This window comes from Anabas testudineus, chromosome 1 (genome assembly GCF_900324465.2).
Source record: "Anabas testudineus chromosome 1, fAnaTes1.2, whole genome shotgun sequence".
In the NCBI taxonomy this organism is placed as follows: Eukaryota; Metazoa; Chordata; class Actinopteri; order Anabantiformes; family Anabantidae; genus Anabas; species Anabas testudineus.
Genome location: NC_046610.1, coordinates 25092978 through 25105906, shown reverse-complemented (window position 1 = coordinate 25105906; position 12929 = coordinate 25092978). Strand labels below are relative to the sequence as shown.

The following is a 12929-nucleotide window of genomic DNA, read 5'->3' as shown; positions in this document are numbered from 1 at the left end:
ACGTACCATAAGTGTCTAGTTGGCACAGTTGGTTGTTTCACAGCAACGAGGGCCCCTCCTTTATCCAGAAACCACACATTGTGCTCCTCTTCAAAGATCTGAACACATATATGGATAATATCACAAATCATTGAAAAATGCAACAGGCAAATGTCTGCAGGCAAACTGCAGTCACAAAAGCAACATAATTGCAACCAGATTTAATCAATGTAATGTACACAGACAGTGTATTTTTGACAGTTAAAATATCCAATGACAAATAAACAAATAACAACATTCAGTTTTATCTTTCTTAAAAATATCTGATCTTGCATTAGAGCATCCTGATAATGACGGCAATGTTATTAAAGTTTTTTTATGGTTGGGTTCAAACATTCACAACGCTGGGTTGAGGTCAGGGAAATCTCTCGCCTAACGCTAACCTAACCTCATGCCGGACTTTTGTCTTGAACTCGGGTCTGCAGCTTGTCAGCCTTCACTGTATACAGCTGCCATCAATCCTAATCCTAATCTCCCTGCAACTAGCTTTCTGTAAATAAATGGTGCTTCACCTATTCATAAACTACATTTGACCACAACAGGATTATTTTGCTTGCTTCAAAAACTTAACTGCACTTAAATTTTAGTTAGTGAGTAATACCAGGACCCCACAACTGGAGCAGCTCAATGGAATGTAGCCAACATTAGACTGGTGCTTTTTGTCCCGTGACATCATTAAAAATGTCTCGTGGAAAGGTCCTGTGGCAAACTACACACGTGCCCTTTTTGGATGCAAACTAAAGGACACAGGACTTACAAAAGTTTTGTGAGGCGAGTTTCACAACAAGACACCATAATGCAGTATACAGTTGGAAAGCCAGGAACTGCTGTCAGCATTTCCGAGTGTTGCACAAGTCTGTCAGCTGGCTTGATCTCCCTGTGAAGCTCACCTGTCTCCAGCTATTGCCAGCATCAGATGATATGAACATGCCCACGTTGTTGTAAGACAGCTCTGCTCCAATATTTCCTGTGGTGGAAATGCAAACAGATTATGGGACGCTACAAAACACACAATGAGCTCAGACAGAGAAAGGACCATATGTGTTTTAAATCCATGCTGCCAATCACACCACAGCTCTGATAATGTATTCATTTGGATTCCTTCCCAGATCACTATCTCAATTAATGTGAATAGTGCAAAGAAGACCCTGGGTTAATTCCTATGAATGCCTGCATTACTCTAGCAACATAATGTGAGATGTGGAGGAGGGTGGCTGCTTCCTTCGCTCCGGCGCTTTGGAGTGTTACAGTACAACACAATGCCTCCAAAGCTTTTTTCCTGCGAGTGTGCAGCGAGTGAACTGACTTCTTCTCTTGATCTGCTCGACTATCTTGGCCACGGCTCAGTAGATAGGCATGTGTTTGATCTGGATGGTGTTTGTCATGTTGGTGAGATGATCTCTGCACCAGCTGACGTCTTAAAAGGCGCAGCAGGCAAAGTGAATCACAGTGCCAAAGCAAAGGCTCGGCCAGCAACACACACGCAGGCACGCACGCAGACACAGTGTGTGAGCATGGCAGCAGAGATGTATGTTTATTCAGCATATTCACACACCAAAGACAAAACAGACAGCTCCGAAGACAAACACACAGCCACGCATGAGCGTACACACTCGCAGACACACGCGCACACACACACACACACACACACACAGAAAAAGGCCTTTTTGTGCTGACGGCGCCACTGCTGCTAACACATATACTCGTCTCGCTCCCTTTTCTTCTAACTCTTTCAAACACTTGCAGCCACATAAACACAGCACAACACAAACTGTCTCACATGTGCATAATTGGGACAGTAACTTGTCATCAAGACAGGTGGATATGTGATCCCCAGTGGGGGAGTGGAAATCCTGCAGTACACTGTCCAGTGTAGCTTAAAGAAGCTTTAACACATGGAACGGTCACATCACTGCTGCATTAACTGACCTACTAGATGAGTGGGAGAGTCACCCACTGATCTACCTCTTCTTAAGTGCAGATACAACCTTCTTGAGTTACTGGTTGGTACATGACAGGGTCTTGGTTGAACTGTGGCAGGTGCCCACTCTGTCCAGGGCTGGAATGGGATCCCCCACGGTGACTTAGTGAATGCAGCGCTGCCTTGGTAACTCTCCTCTAAGCCTGTTGCAATGCTTTCTCTATCCAAGAGGTGGAGTAGTGAATTGTTTCCTATGGAGGCTTTTACATTTCACATATCAAGTATAGAATGGCTAGTGGGACAAACAAAGTGAGATCAATGGGACTGCACTGAAGTTTCATAACTTGAAACGTCAATTTTCAAGTTGAGGCTGAAAACTGTATATTTTTTATAAGTCCAGAAAAGTGGAAGGTGGGCACCTCAGGTTGGCAGACAGTAGCTGCCCTAAACACTGACCAGTCAGTCTAATAACTTCACACAGGCTGTGAAACCTGTCTGAGATTTGACCGACAGCTGGCTGGTGTGAAGGCTGGGACGGTACTGGAAGATATGTAACTAGAAATGTACATTTTCAAGCTGAGTCTAAGAAAAGTTCTTTAAGAAAAAGACTCTATGACAAATTGCTATAGTGGAAATATGATATCTCTACGTGCAATTTTTCACTGCTCTGTTGCTTTACTATACATCATCTCTGGACTTTTGTTTCACCTGTGGCAACTATGATCCCTGGTGCAGAGCTCTTGGTGGAGATTGTTCCTGACAAGTAAGGGTTCTCTGACATTTGCAGCTGGAGATGAAGTGAACAGAAAGGCTGGAAAAGAATAAAGAAAAGAGAAACAATAACTGTATATTCACTTAAAGGAAAGAAATACATACAACCAGAAACAAACATGCATGTGAAAACCATCTCCTCATTTAATTCAGCAAATATTTTCCAAGACTAAACATCACATTTTCAAAGTGGTGGCTAAAATGTAGTGTAAATTTGATATGTATTGATTGTATATATTGATTGCATTCTCACTCTGCATCATCTTATTTAATTAAGCACCAGGTAATAAGAAAGCAACAGGAGTATGAATATTTTATTTGAAAATGATAGGGTCACAAGGAAATTATAGAACAACAGCAAAAAAAAAAAAAAAACTCTCAAATAAAGCGACATTCATTTGTCTTCCAAACACAGAGAGAAAACTGTGCCTTCATAGGTTTTGCTAATTGCATTTAATCTGTCATTAATACAAAGAGCGACGGAATTTGCATTAAAGTGTGAAGCGAAGTCTCCAGGGCATGCACACAACAGAAGACAATTACATTTGTTCAGCGAGCAGAAAAAAACGTGTCTGCTTTCATCTTTGCAGCAGACAGCGTGTCACTGGTGTAAGGACATCAAGGGCAGTGGGACTGAACAGGGTGATCAAAAGGAATCTACGGCACTAATTAAAATGTCACATGAATGCGCAATCACAGGGAACCTGTAAGCCACACCACACGGCCCTGAAATCGCCTCTTAAACAGCACGAATCCTCCTAATGTCTCAAACATGATGCCTCCTAACAGTCAGCCTGTTAGTTTTTGTTGCAGGGGAGGCTGTCTAATGAGGAAGTCGACTGCAGACTGTCTACACATGTGATAAATCTGGATCTTCCAGTGCAGCATCTTATCTGCCTCATTGTTAAAGCACCACATGTGTTTCCCTAAGCATATATTATTAATAAAAAGAGGTCACCGTTAAAATTCAGTTTTACCTTTTGCCACCGCACAACTTAATACAAATACTCCACTGTTGGCTCTGAGGGTAGCAGTAAAAAGTCACAATCTAAAACAGAAGTGAATATGAAGAACACAGATGTTTGGATATCTTTACATATAATAGTTTACACTAAATTTATTACATTCATTAACTTGTGTTTCCACAACAATTCCCTTTGCATAATGCTGTCTTACTTCTCTTTGTGCACCAAAATATTGTCGCAGCAGGAGCCCAATTGCTTTCTTTGCAGCTGAACGATTAATTTGCTGCAGTAATTTAAAGATCATTTGTAAAGCGACCAATGATATTAACACACCACGCCATGCATATTCAGTAACACGCAATGGCAGCACTAGCACATTAGCTAACAAATGATTGACCTATTACCAGATTTATTTTATTAAACATAAAAAAAATGTTTCAGCACATTTTTGTGGGGAGGTCAGTTTGTAACATTGCATGGATGAAGGGCATCATTATTAAAGCTTTGGGAAAACATAATGAACAGCTGGCCACAAAAGACTTATCACTATTCAATGGCCCATTGTTCTTCACAGCCCTGTACTAGGTGTAGTGTAATGATTCCATAAATTCACAGTTGGTTTTAGTTTAGATTTTGGTTATTTTGGGCTGGAGGCTTTCAGGAGACTGACACTCTGTACTGTCCCTGGAAGAATCACAACACAGATGACCTGTGCACTATTCCTGAATACAGCACTCCAGAGCAGCAGTGGGCAGCTTGAACAGCTCATTTACCTAGACACATTTCTTTCTGTAAAGCACATAACAACAACATAAGTGACAGGCTCTTTAAAACAAGAAAAATGATATTTCTATGATATATCAGTGGTCAAGGTGGCCACTCCATATCTGCAACATGGTTTGGGTGGAGGGTGGAGGTGGGGCGTAACAACATTGATTAGACTTACAATGTCCAATGGGCTCCATCTTTTTAAAGTGCCTCAGGTCTTTTGCACTTTTAAATTACATCACCTACTGCCAGTCTTGCTTCTGGTATACTTAGTTGGCTAGTAGATGTCACAAATTATCACACATAGAAATGATAATAAAGCCTACTGGTACAAATTAGTTACTCTTCCACCCCGTATAGAGTGCCTTACCAGTATGCAGTGGATGTCGTTTCCATCCAGGTCCGCAGCAGGGGCCTGTAGCAGCCTCCAGTCCCGGCCTTTATTGTAGGTGATGTAGGTCTTGACCTGGTTGTCTTGTCTCTTGTTGGCGATCAACATGCCTTTAATGCCTGCCACCTGATGGACACACACAAAGGTTTTTGCGACTCATCTTTTCCCTCTTAATTCAAAGCTGCAGGGAGCATTTTATATCTAACGCTGCCATAACAGTTAAGTTCTCAGTTGCAGATGAAAAAGCATACCCAGTACTCTCATCAGAAAGGCCATTTTGTGTATTGAGCCAGCAATCTCCACAACAGCACTTATATGCAAATGGTGTGCTTATCCTTTCTTGCTGCGGCTGACAGTCTGCCAGACGCCGTCAGCAGAGTCGGCTGCATTTTCTTATACAGTGCTAAGTGTTATCTGTAATTATATCCCCGCATGTCTCAGCAATCCAGGCAGTACATGATGACTGTTAACAAGTGACACCTTGTATGTCTTCTCACTGTGAAATTGAATGTTCCCCAAACATATACACATACATAAAAATAGACCCACGACAACACGTGTCTACTCCAAAATCCTAGTTGTGTCTTAGGGATTAGAGACATCCCTCAACCAAACCAAAGCATGATCTGCAATGGAAAGGACAGTCATTCCGAATGGTTGCCATAGTGAGGGGCTCCAGTTGGATGTGTTTCCCTCCCCTAAGGGGCAGGTCTGTATAAGTGGCACTAATAGGCAGCACATTTGACATTGTCATAGAAACATGGTGCTCAGGATGGATGTGGCTAACGAGGGTCCTCCTGTCCTTATCCAACCCAACCTGTCAATCACAGCAGTAATTATTTATTGCCTCCATCTCCTGCATCGTGCGTGCATGCGCACACATCTGCACAGAAACAAGGAGAGGACCACTCATCCCCACCCAGGCACAATTCCCTCACTTTCCATCCATCACTCACACGAGCTTTACTGCGCTTTCTTGATGACAAGCTGAATGATGCAGACACAGATCTCTATTCTACAGCACAGATTACTCAATATGACATTTAAAGTTTCACTTCTTGTCACAGTACAATGTTTACAAAGTTTCTGATTTGACCATAATAGTAGTGTTGAACAATGCAAAATCTTATTGTCTTTTCTTTCCGCCTGTTTACGGGCAGATGACACTGCCTGCTAGCTTGTGATTCTGCAGTTCTGTCCAGGTCTCCCTGAACGTCTGAACAAACATCTCTATTTGCTGATTCTATACTCTGCACTGCACTCTAATGATTTTGTCCTATTATCATACAATAGGAAATTCCTAAATAACACAGAAGTGGGTGGGGGTTTCATTGGTCAGCATTTACTGCACATGGAGGCTACGAGCATGACTGTTCTTATGCATTTATGCATAGACTAATCTGAATATGCATGACCTGCATGGTCACATATAAAAGATTAAATACAGCCGTTGCAGTTGTTTGTTAGTGTATCTCATATCGGAACATCAGTTTGGCTCAGTTTATTGTACAGTGGAAAGATTAGAAGTTTGGGAACTCTTGAAGGTTAGTGGAAGAACTTTTTAATTTGTATATTGAGTCATGTAACACGGTTTAACATGATTTAAATATGTTAGTCAGAATTTGATATGTTAATTTTGGTGTATGTGAATTCTGGTTTGATATTTTTTGCCATATTTTTCAAGTTAGTAACAAAATGTATATATATATATATATATTCTATATATTCATATACTACACGGTACAACACACACACACACACACACACACACACACACACACACACAAAATGATTCCCCCCAGCATCCTGTCTTCGGTCTGAGTCAGGCCAGACAATGTCATCCACATCACAGGCTATATTGGCTATAGTCAGGCAGCCATCCACCCCTGGCACGCATCTACAGATATGTCTTAGGCAGGCAGAAAAACTCCACTACCAGGTTGAGAAAGGGAGAAAGATGTTTATAAAACTCGAGTTAATAGTAAATCAGTCCCGAACCAGAGCAGTTTGATGGAAGGTGACGCTATCCCAAACATCAACATCGTGAGGCTGCTCTGGCTGTGCCGGTTCCCTGTGGTCAAGCTGGAACATGTGCTCTCTCAGACCATCAAGGAAAGCAAAGAGAAGGGCATGATCTCTTTCTTTTGGTTAGGTTGAAACCGGCCTCATGCACAAAGATTATTTTATGGGGAACAGGCCGGCCTTCAAGCTCAAAGACTCTCTTCAAAACACATTAGACACAGTAGAGTAAATCACCCTGAAGCACAGTTCAAGAGGGCACAAATGGCAGCATAAACTGCTACACTGTGATGAAACACAATACTTCATACGATCTCAAAACTCAAACCTGAACATATTCCACTCTTTGGTTTTCACTCTGTCAGAGTTTCGTTCGGTCGGGATGCAGTATGCCTGTTTCAGCTGGAATGAATGAAACAGGCATGCCACACGTCCTTTATACAGGAGAAAAATGGAAACCTACTGAAACTCTCTGTATGAGAGGCAATTGGATGTATTTCTTTATTACAGTAGCATAGTGCAACAGTGGATGTGTTTTCACATAGCACAGCACTCAAAGGTTACACCTACCTGTTTTCCTCCCTGAAGGTTCTGATGATGGAGGCGACGGTGAAGAGACTCAAATGTGTCTGTACTAATTGCCCAGCTTCCCTCACAGTGATACCATGGACAAGGACACGATCAACTAAGTCGAATTTCATCTGAGACTGTTTGTCTCTTTGCCCTTACTCTTCCTTGTTCTCGTCCTCCTTCTCCACCTCCTCCTCTTCCTCATCCTCAACCTTCTCTTGCACCATCCTCTTCCTCTTCTTTCCCCTACTCTACCCCGTTCTCGACCTTGACCTATTCCTGCGTTTCTCTCTCGATCCATTGTTCCAAAACTCAATAAACTGATTCGGGCCCTTTTATCCATTTGAAGGATCTAAATAATGTGGGTTCAATTTTGACTCTTAATGTTTTCACCTGGGGAATTGTTTGCTGATTGAGCTTCAGCTGCGCTGACTTGAGTGAACAGTATTGAATGGTAGTGCTTCCAACATGACCAAAAGGTGTACGCAAAAAGAAATTAAGGAGTTTGTGTGTAGAACTCTGCAGTGACATCTCAAGAAATCCGACTGGGAGTAGTGTTAAGGGTTTAGGGAGTTGGGTGTGCTTTTTGATAAATGGCATTATGGTTTTGAAATTTGATTTCAAAAGCCTGGTTATAGTGTTTTAGCAATCGAGAAAATCTGTAAGAAAAACTTTTTTTATATATATGTTTTATCAGTCAAAAGTTTGGTTTTGGATCTTAGTCGTACCTCGAGACGACAGTGTGAGATAAAAACATTACTCAGGAACAGTTTCCCAAAGTTACCAAACTTGACCAAACTCTCATAGAGGTGTTGAAACAAACTTAAGTACAGTATGTCTGGAGGAAATTACCTGAGAAAATGAGAATCTTTATGATTTTCTACTGGGACTGTGCTTCAGTAACTCTTTCAGTTGTCTGTACTTCTCTATAATATCTGGGGATGTTTCCATTGATAGTTTTGTACTATGGCAGTTTCCTTTGCTGGGTATTCAAAATTTTCTACTGTCAGCGCTGACTGCTATTTTTGTTCCACACCCAATCCTCATAGTAACACAGATATATCACCCTTACTTTTCTTAACTACTGGAAATGTGTGTTGCCATAATTTTCACCTTTGACAGTTTGTCAAACAAATGTGAAGTAGACTTGTACGTGTGTGTGTGTGTGTGTGTGTGTGTGTGTGTGTGTGTGTGTGTGTGAAATCAGCAGCATTAGATTCAGTATTATTTAAGAAAAAACATTATTTTATTATATTATTAAGTACCCTGTGAGCTCTGTTTTTATATTAAAGTTAGTTTGTAAGGTTTTATTCATCGTTGCCATGCTGCAAAATCAAAATCAACCATTTCAAGTTAAAACAGAGCAAATGTAACAATTTGCCACTCCAATGCTAATACAATGAAATTTGCCATGTACATGCTAATGGATCAGCAATAATGTTATTTGTGCACATCACACAGTGTGAGTTAGGGTAGCAGGAGGTTGACTGTGGCCACCCTAGCATTGTTGCTTTAAAAATATAGAAAATATGTTTTCTTTCTTTTCGTTTCTCTGCTCTAAAATAGAAAAGTAGGACAATACAACAGACACATAGAGACAGACAGGCAACTACCTGCTGACCACCATCTACTCCATCCATCTGTTTACTGCTATTGTGGTAGTAATCAGCTTTTAATATTCAGAATTTTCTTTTTTTTTTTTATTTCTGGAAATATCACATGAGAGAAGCAGAGCCCATGTGTCCATTTCAAAATGTTCAGTAGATTAAAACCTGGCTGCCAGTGTGAAACGCCTGCATTTCATTGAAGATGGAGCGTCTTTATTGAACAGCAGGGAATCGCTGTTTATTTAATGTGAAGCAATTTAGTATTTACAATGTATTATATGGCTCATTTGTTGAATCCCAGCTTTGTGGGTTTAAGAGTGCTGGCAGGATTAATGGAACCATTTTACTATATTAGAATATGATTCTCCCATATGATAAAGTATATCTTCATCATTTCTTTGTACGTTTATTTTAGTTTATTTGAAATATGTTTTTTGTTTGTTTGTTCTAATTTCTGAACTGTTTCAGTCAGACTCAAGTGCACTGATTGTATTATAATTGTTTTCATGCCATGTTTCTTTGATTGGACACTTAGAATGTTATACTGTCAATACAAATCAGCTCTGTGTTTACCACCTGCTGTTTTTGTTCAACACTCAGAACAACCTGAATGAACTGGCCAATGATTTTACTGGGTGGCACATTATAAAAACAGGTCTGACATAATGTAAAATTCTCATATTTATCAAAGTTTTGGCTTACCATTCATATTTTTTCCACTATGACGGACTTCTTTTGCTGGTGCAAATGGTCTGTGGTAGTGAATGGAAGTGAACTTCACTAGTTTAATAATACACACATAACTAACATAATGGGTTTTACCATTAACATGCCAATTAATTGAGAAATATTAGAAAAGAAAATTAGCATTGTGACTGCAATAATATTTATTGTGGGCAGCACACAGTTGGAGCCGGGGGTGGCCCGAGGTTTTCCGGAAGTGGGTACTTTCCAGTTCTAAGTGCATTAGCTATACTAAAATATGTAGCTCTCTGCTTAATGCTAGGCAATGGCTGGGGATATATTTGCTGTTTACCAATGGTAGGCATGATAATGGTAGAACCATCTACGTCCTTGTGTAATTTGTGTATGTTTGGAGGATTTAAATGATCAGCCACAAAGTGGAAGGCAAGGGCCTAATCATCACAGAGGAACGTTTGGTCTTGCACAACATAAACGGAAATCTGTATTTAGATGGGAGCAGTAATTTTCTTTGTTTCTTGTCGCTGAGTTCACCTGATACTGCCCCATCAGTCACACAGGAGATTGCATCTTGTGTACTCATAGTTCTGATTTCCAACGACGTGCATGATGGACGCTCCACATCAACACAGCCTAAATGACGATGGCGAGTTGTGTAAGTGACTGTGTAGTTTACAGCAAGTATATCCCAGGCCTATGTTGGCCAACAAGTTTCCAACTTTGTGTGTTTACTGTTTGACTCTCAGCAGGTATCTTCCAGTGTCACTTTCTTAGAGCTTTTTGCTGAAAACGATTAAAAGAGCATGTGTCTATTTCAAATTGTTTAGTAGTAGATTACAATCTTGCAGCCGGCATGAAAAGCCTGCATTTCATTAAAGATGGAGTATCTTTATTGAACTGCAGGGAATCATTGTTTAGTTAATGTGAAGCAGTATTTACAATTTATTATATGGTTCATTTGTTGAAATGTGGGTTTGTGTGCTGGCAGGAAAATCCATGTAGGGTGCACATCCTTATGAGCATCAGCATCATCCAGATCATCTAATACTCTCCACCGACAGCAATCCACTTCATGCCTTCAATCAGTCATTCAGAGGTATTTGTAACAAGGCGACAGTGAGAGAGAAATTATTTTTGAATTATTTATTTATTTTAGAACTGAACCCCAGCCAATCACAGTAATAACTGTCACAGAGCCACCTGCTAAACCACCTCTCAGACTGAAGGGAAGTTTAGAGGCCTGATGTCAACAGAAAATTAGTTTGCACAACAAAGGCTCATGATTGCACAAACTGCCCTTATCTAATCTGATTGACAATAAAATAATCCTTCTAATTTAGAAGATAATTGTTCAATTTTCTGTGTGAAAATTGAATAATTGATTTTAGCAGAGATGATGCAAAGAGAACCGGAGAAGAGAGGTGACTTCAGAGTGTGGAAGAACAACACAACTTTCACATCTTTGCTGTCTCCCCTCTGGTCTGACTGGAGCCACGTCTTCTCTTTGGAACATTAGGTCTGTGAAGTGTACTTTGTCAGCGTCTAACTGCAATAGATGGTTTGAGCTACACGGCATACATCTTCTCATGTGTAATGGGGTCTACTTTATCAGAGACAGTAGTGTATCGGCCGTGTCTTGTTTAGCTTCAGATCAAGAATGGAGCTGTGACCTTGTGACAAATGCAATTAAAACATAATCTCATGCTGCACGGTGAAATGCATTAACTGCTGCTACACTGTAATAGCTGCCACACACACACACACACACACACACACACACACATATTCAGACCAACACCTGCCGCGCCCCATACTGTGCAGGAAAAGTAATGGAATTGTTAATTACCACACCGCTGCCACTGCTGCTGGCCAGTATTTCACTTCTTTCACTCTCCGTCACACCTGCCAGTGCAGGAGTGATAAACTGGGTTCATCTGGGAGTGGAGCAGGAGGGAATTCTACTTTCCTGAAATGAATGCTAATGCAAACACATACAGTAGTGGCCAGTAAGCTAACGAGGTCATTACCAGTCCAGAGATGCACTGAGCCCCATTATGCATGCTCTTTATTCAGTATATGTCTTTCAGGAAGATGGACGACCACAGCAATACTAGCACCATTTTTTTCTTTACTGTGGCCAAGTCATTGTGATTTCAATTACAGCTGTTATAAACAATATATTTCAACAATAGTTGACTGTGTAATGTAAAAGCAGTCAACAGAAATGGTAAAACCATAACAAACTCAGCTCAGCATCTTAAAGCTTAATGCTTTGTTTACTGCCTGCACAACTGTAGTGTTTGGTTCACTTTCATCAACCACATTTCTTGCTGCACAGAGCAGCAAGCAGGAAAAACTGTAGGACCAACTATACACTGACTGGTGAACATAGTGAAACATTGATGGTAGCATCTAAAGAGCCCAAATATTTCCCTCAGGAAAAAAACTTTTAGTGTAGATGGTACAATCTACTACTAGATTAAACTGTATGCCCGGTTTGTGTAACGAGAAATCAGAATTTGTTGAATTTACACCATCCCTTTATTTCCCTGTGCACTGGCACATGTCTGTCCTTGTGTTTTTATAGCAGATCTTAAGAAACAGTGAGAAAGTAATAGTCCCTGTAACTTCCCATAGATTCAGTCAATGAAAACATCCCTGCATGTGTCTCCGCGGGCTGAACAGTCTCATCAGGCACCTACCTCGTACAGGTCCAGCATCTGGTTTCCGCTTATCCCCCTAGTTGTCTTGACATTTTCCATAGCCAAGGTGAAGTAGATCCCTCTGGTGTCAGACAGGTAGAGGTTATAGGTGTCATTCTGGTTCCACTCCTGCACCGCTGCAAATACCTGCTTCCCATCAGTGCTGACGATGTGTAAATCCTGATGGGGAGCAGGGAGAGATTAAGATAAATTATGATTGTTGGAGAAGAGGTGACAGATGAGAACACGCTGCCCTGTGGATCCAGTCATGAGATCAATGCTGTGCTGTGAAACTGTTGATGACACAGAGCATCAGTCGCTCAGTTTAAAGGTAATACAAGTACAACAGGCCATCTTTTAAGAGAAACCAAACAGAAACAAAAGGTTAGCGACATTAAGTTCAAGTGGCTTAATGCAATAACTGTTCCACCTAATTTTCACAGTTTTGATAGGATCAAACTGAAAAGCTTTCAG

General features: G+C 40.8%; 1 protein-coding gene across 1 annotated transcript in view; it reads right to left on the bottom strand.

Annotated features, from left to right (window-relative positions):
* The window catches only part of sorcs3 (sortilin related VPS10 domain containing receptor 3), a 189500-nt gene that overhangs the window by 40694 nt on the left and 135877 nt on the right, over positions 1–12929 (bottom strand). The window contains exons 9-13 of the mRNA XM_026358764.1: positions 12456–12635; positions 4835–4981; positions 2669–2771; positions 930–1006; positions 7–98 (exon numbers count right to left, since the gene is read on the bottom strand). Of these exons, the coding sequence (XP_026214549.1) occupies positions 7–98; positions 930–1006; positions 2669–2771; positions 4835–4981; positions 12456–12635 (599 nt within the window). The remainder of the gene's footprint in view (positions 1–6; positions 99–929; positions 1007–2668; positions 2772–4834; positions 4982–12455; positions 12636–12929) is intronic.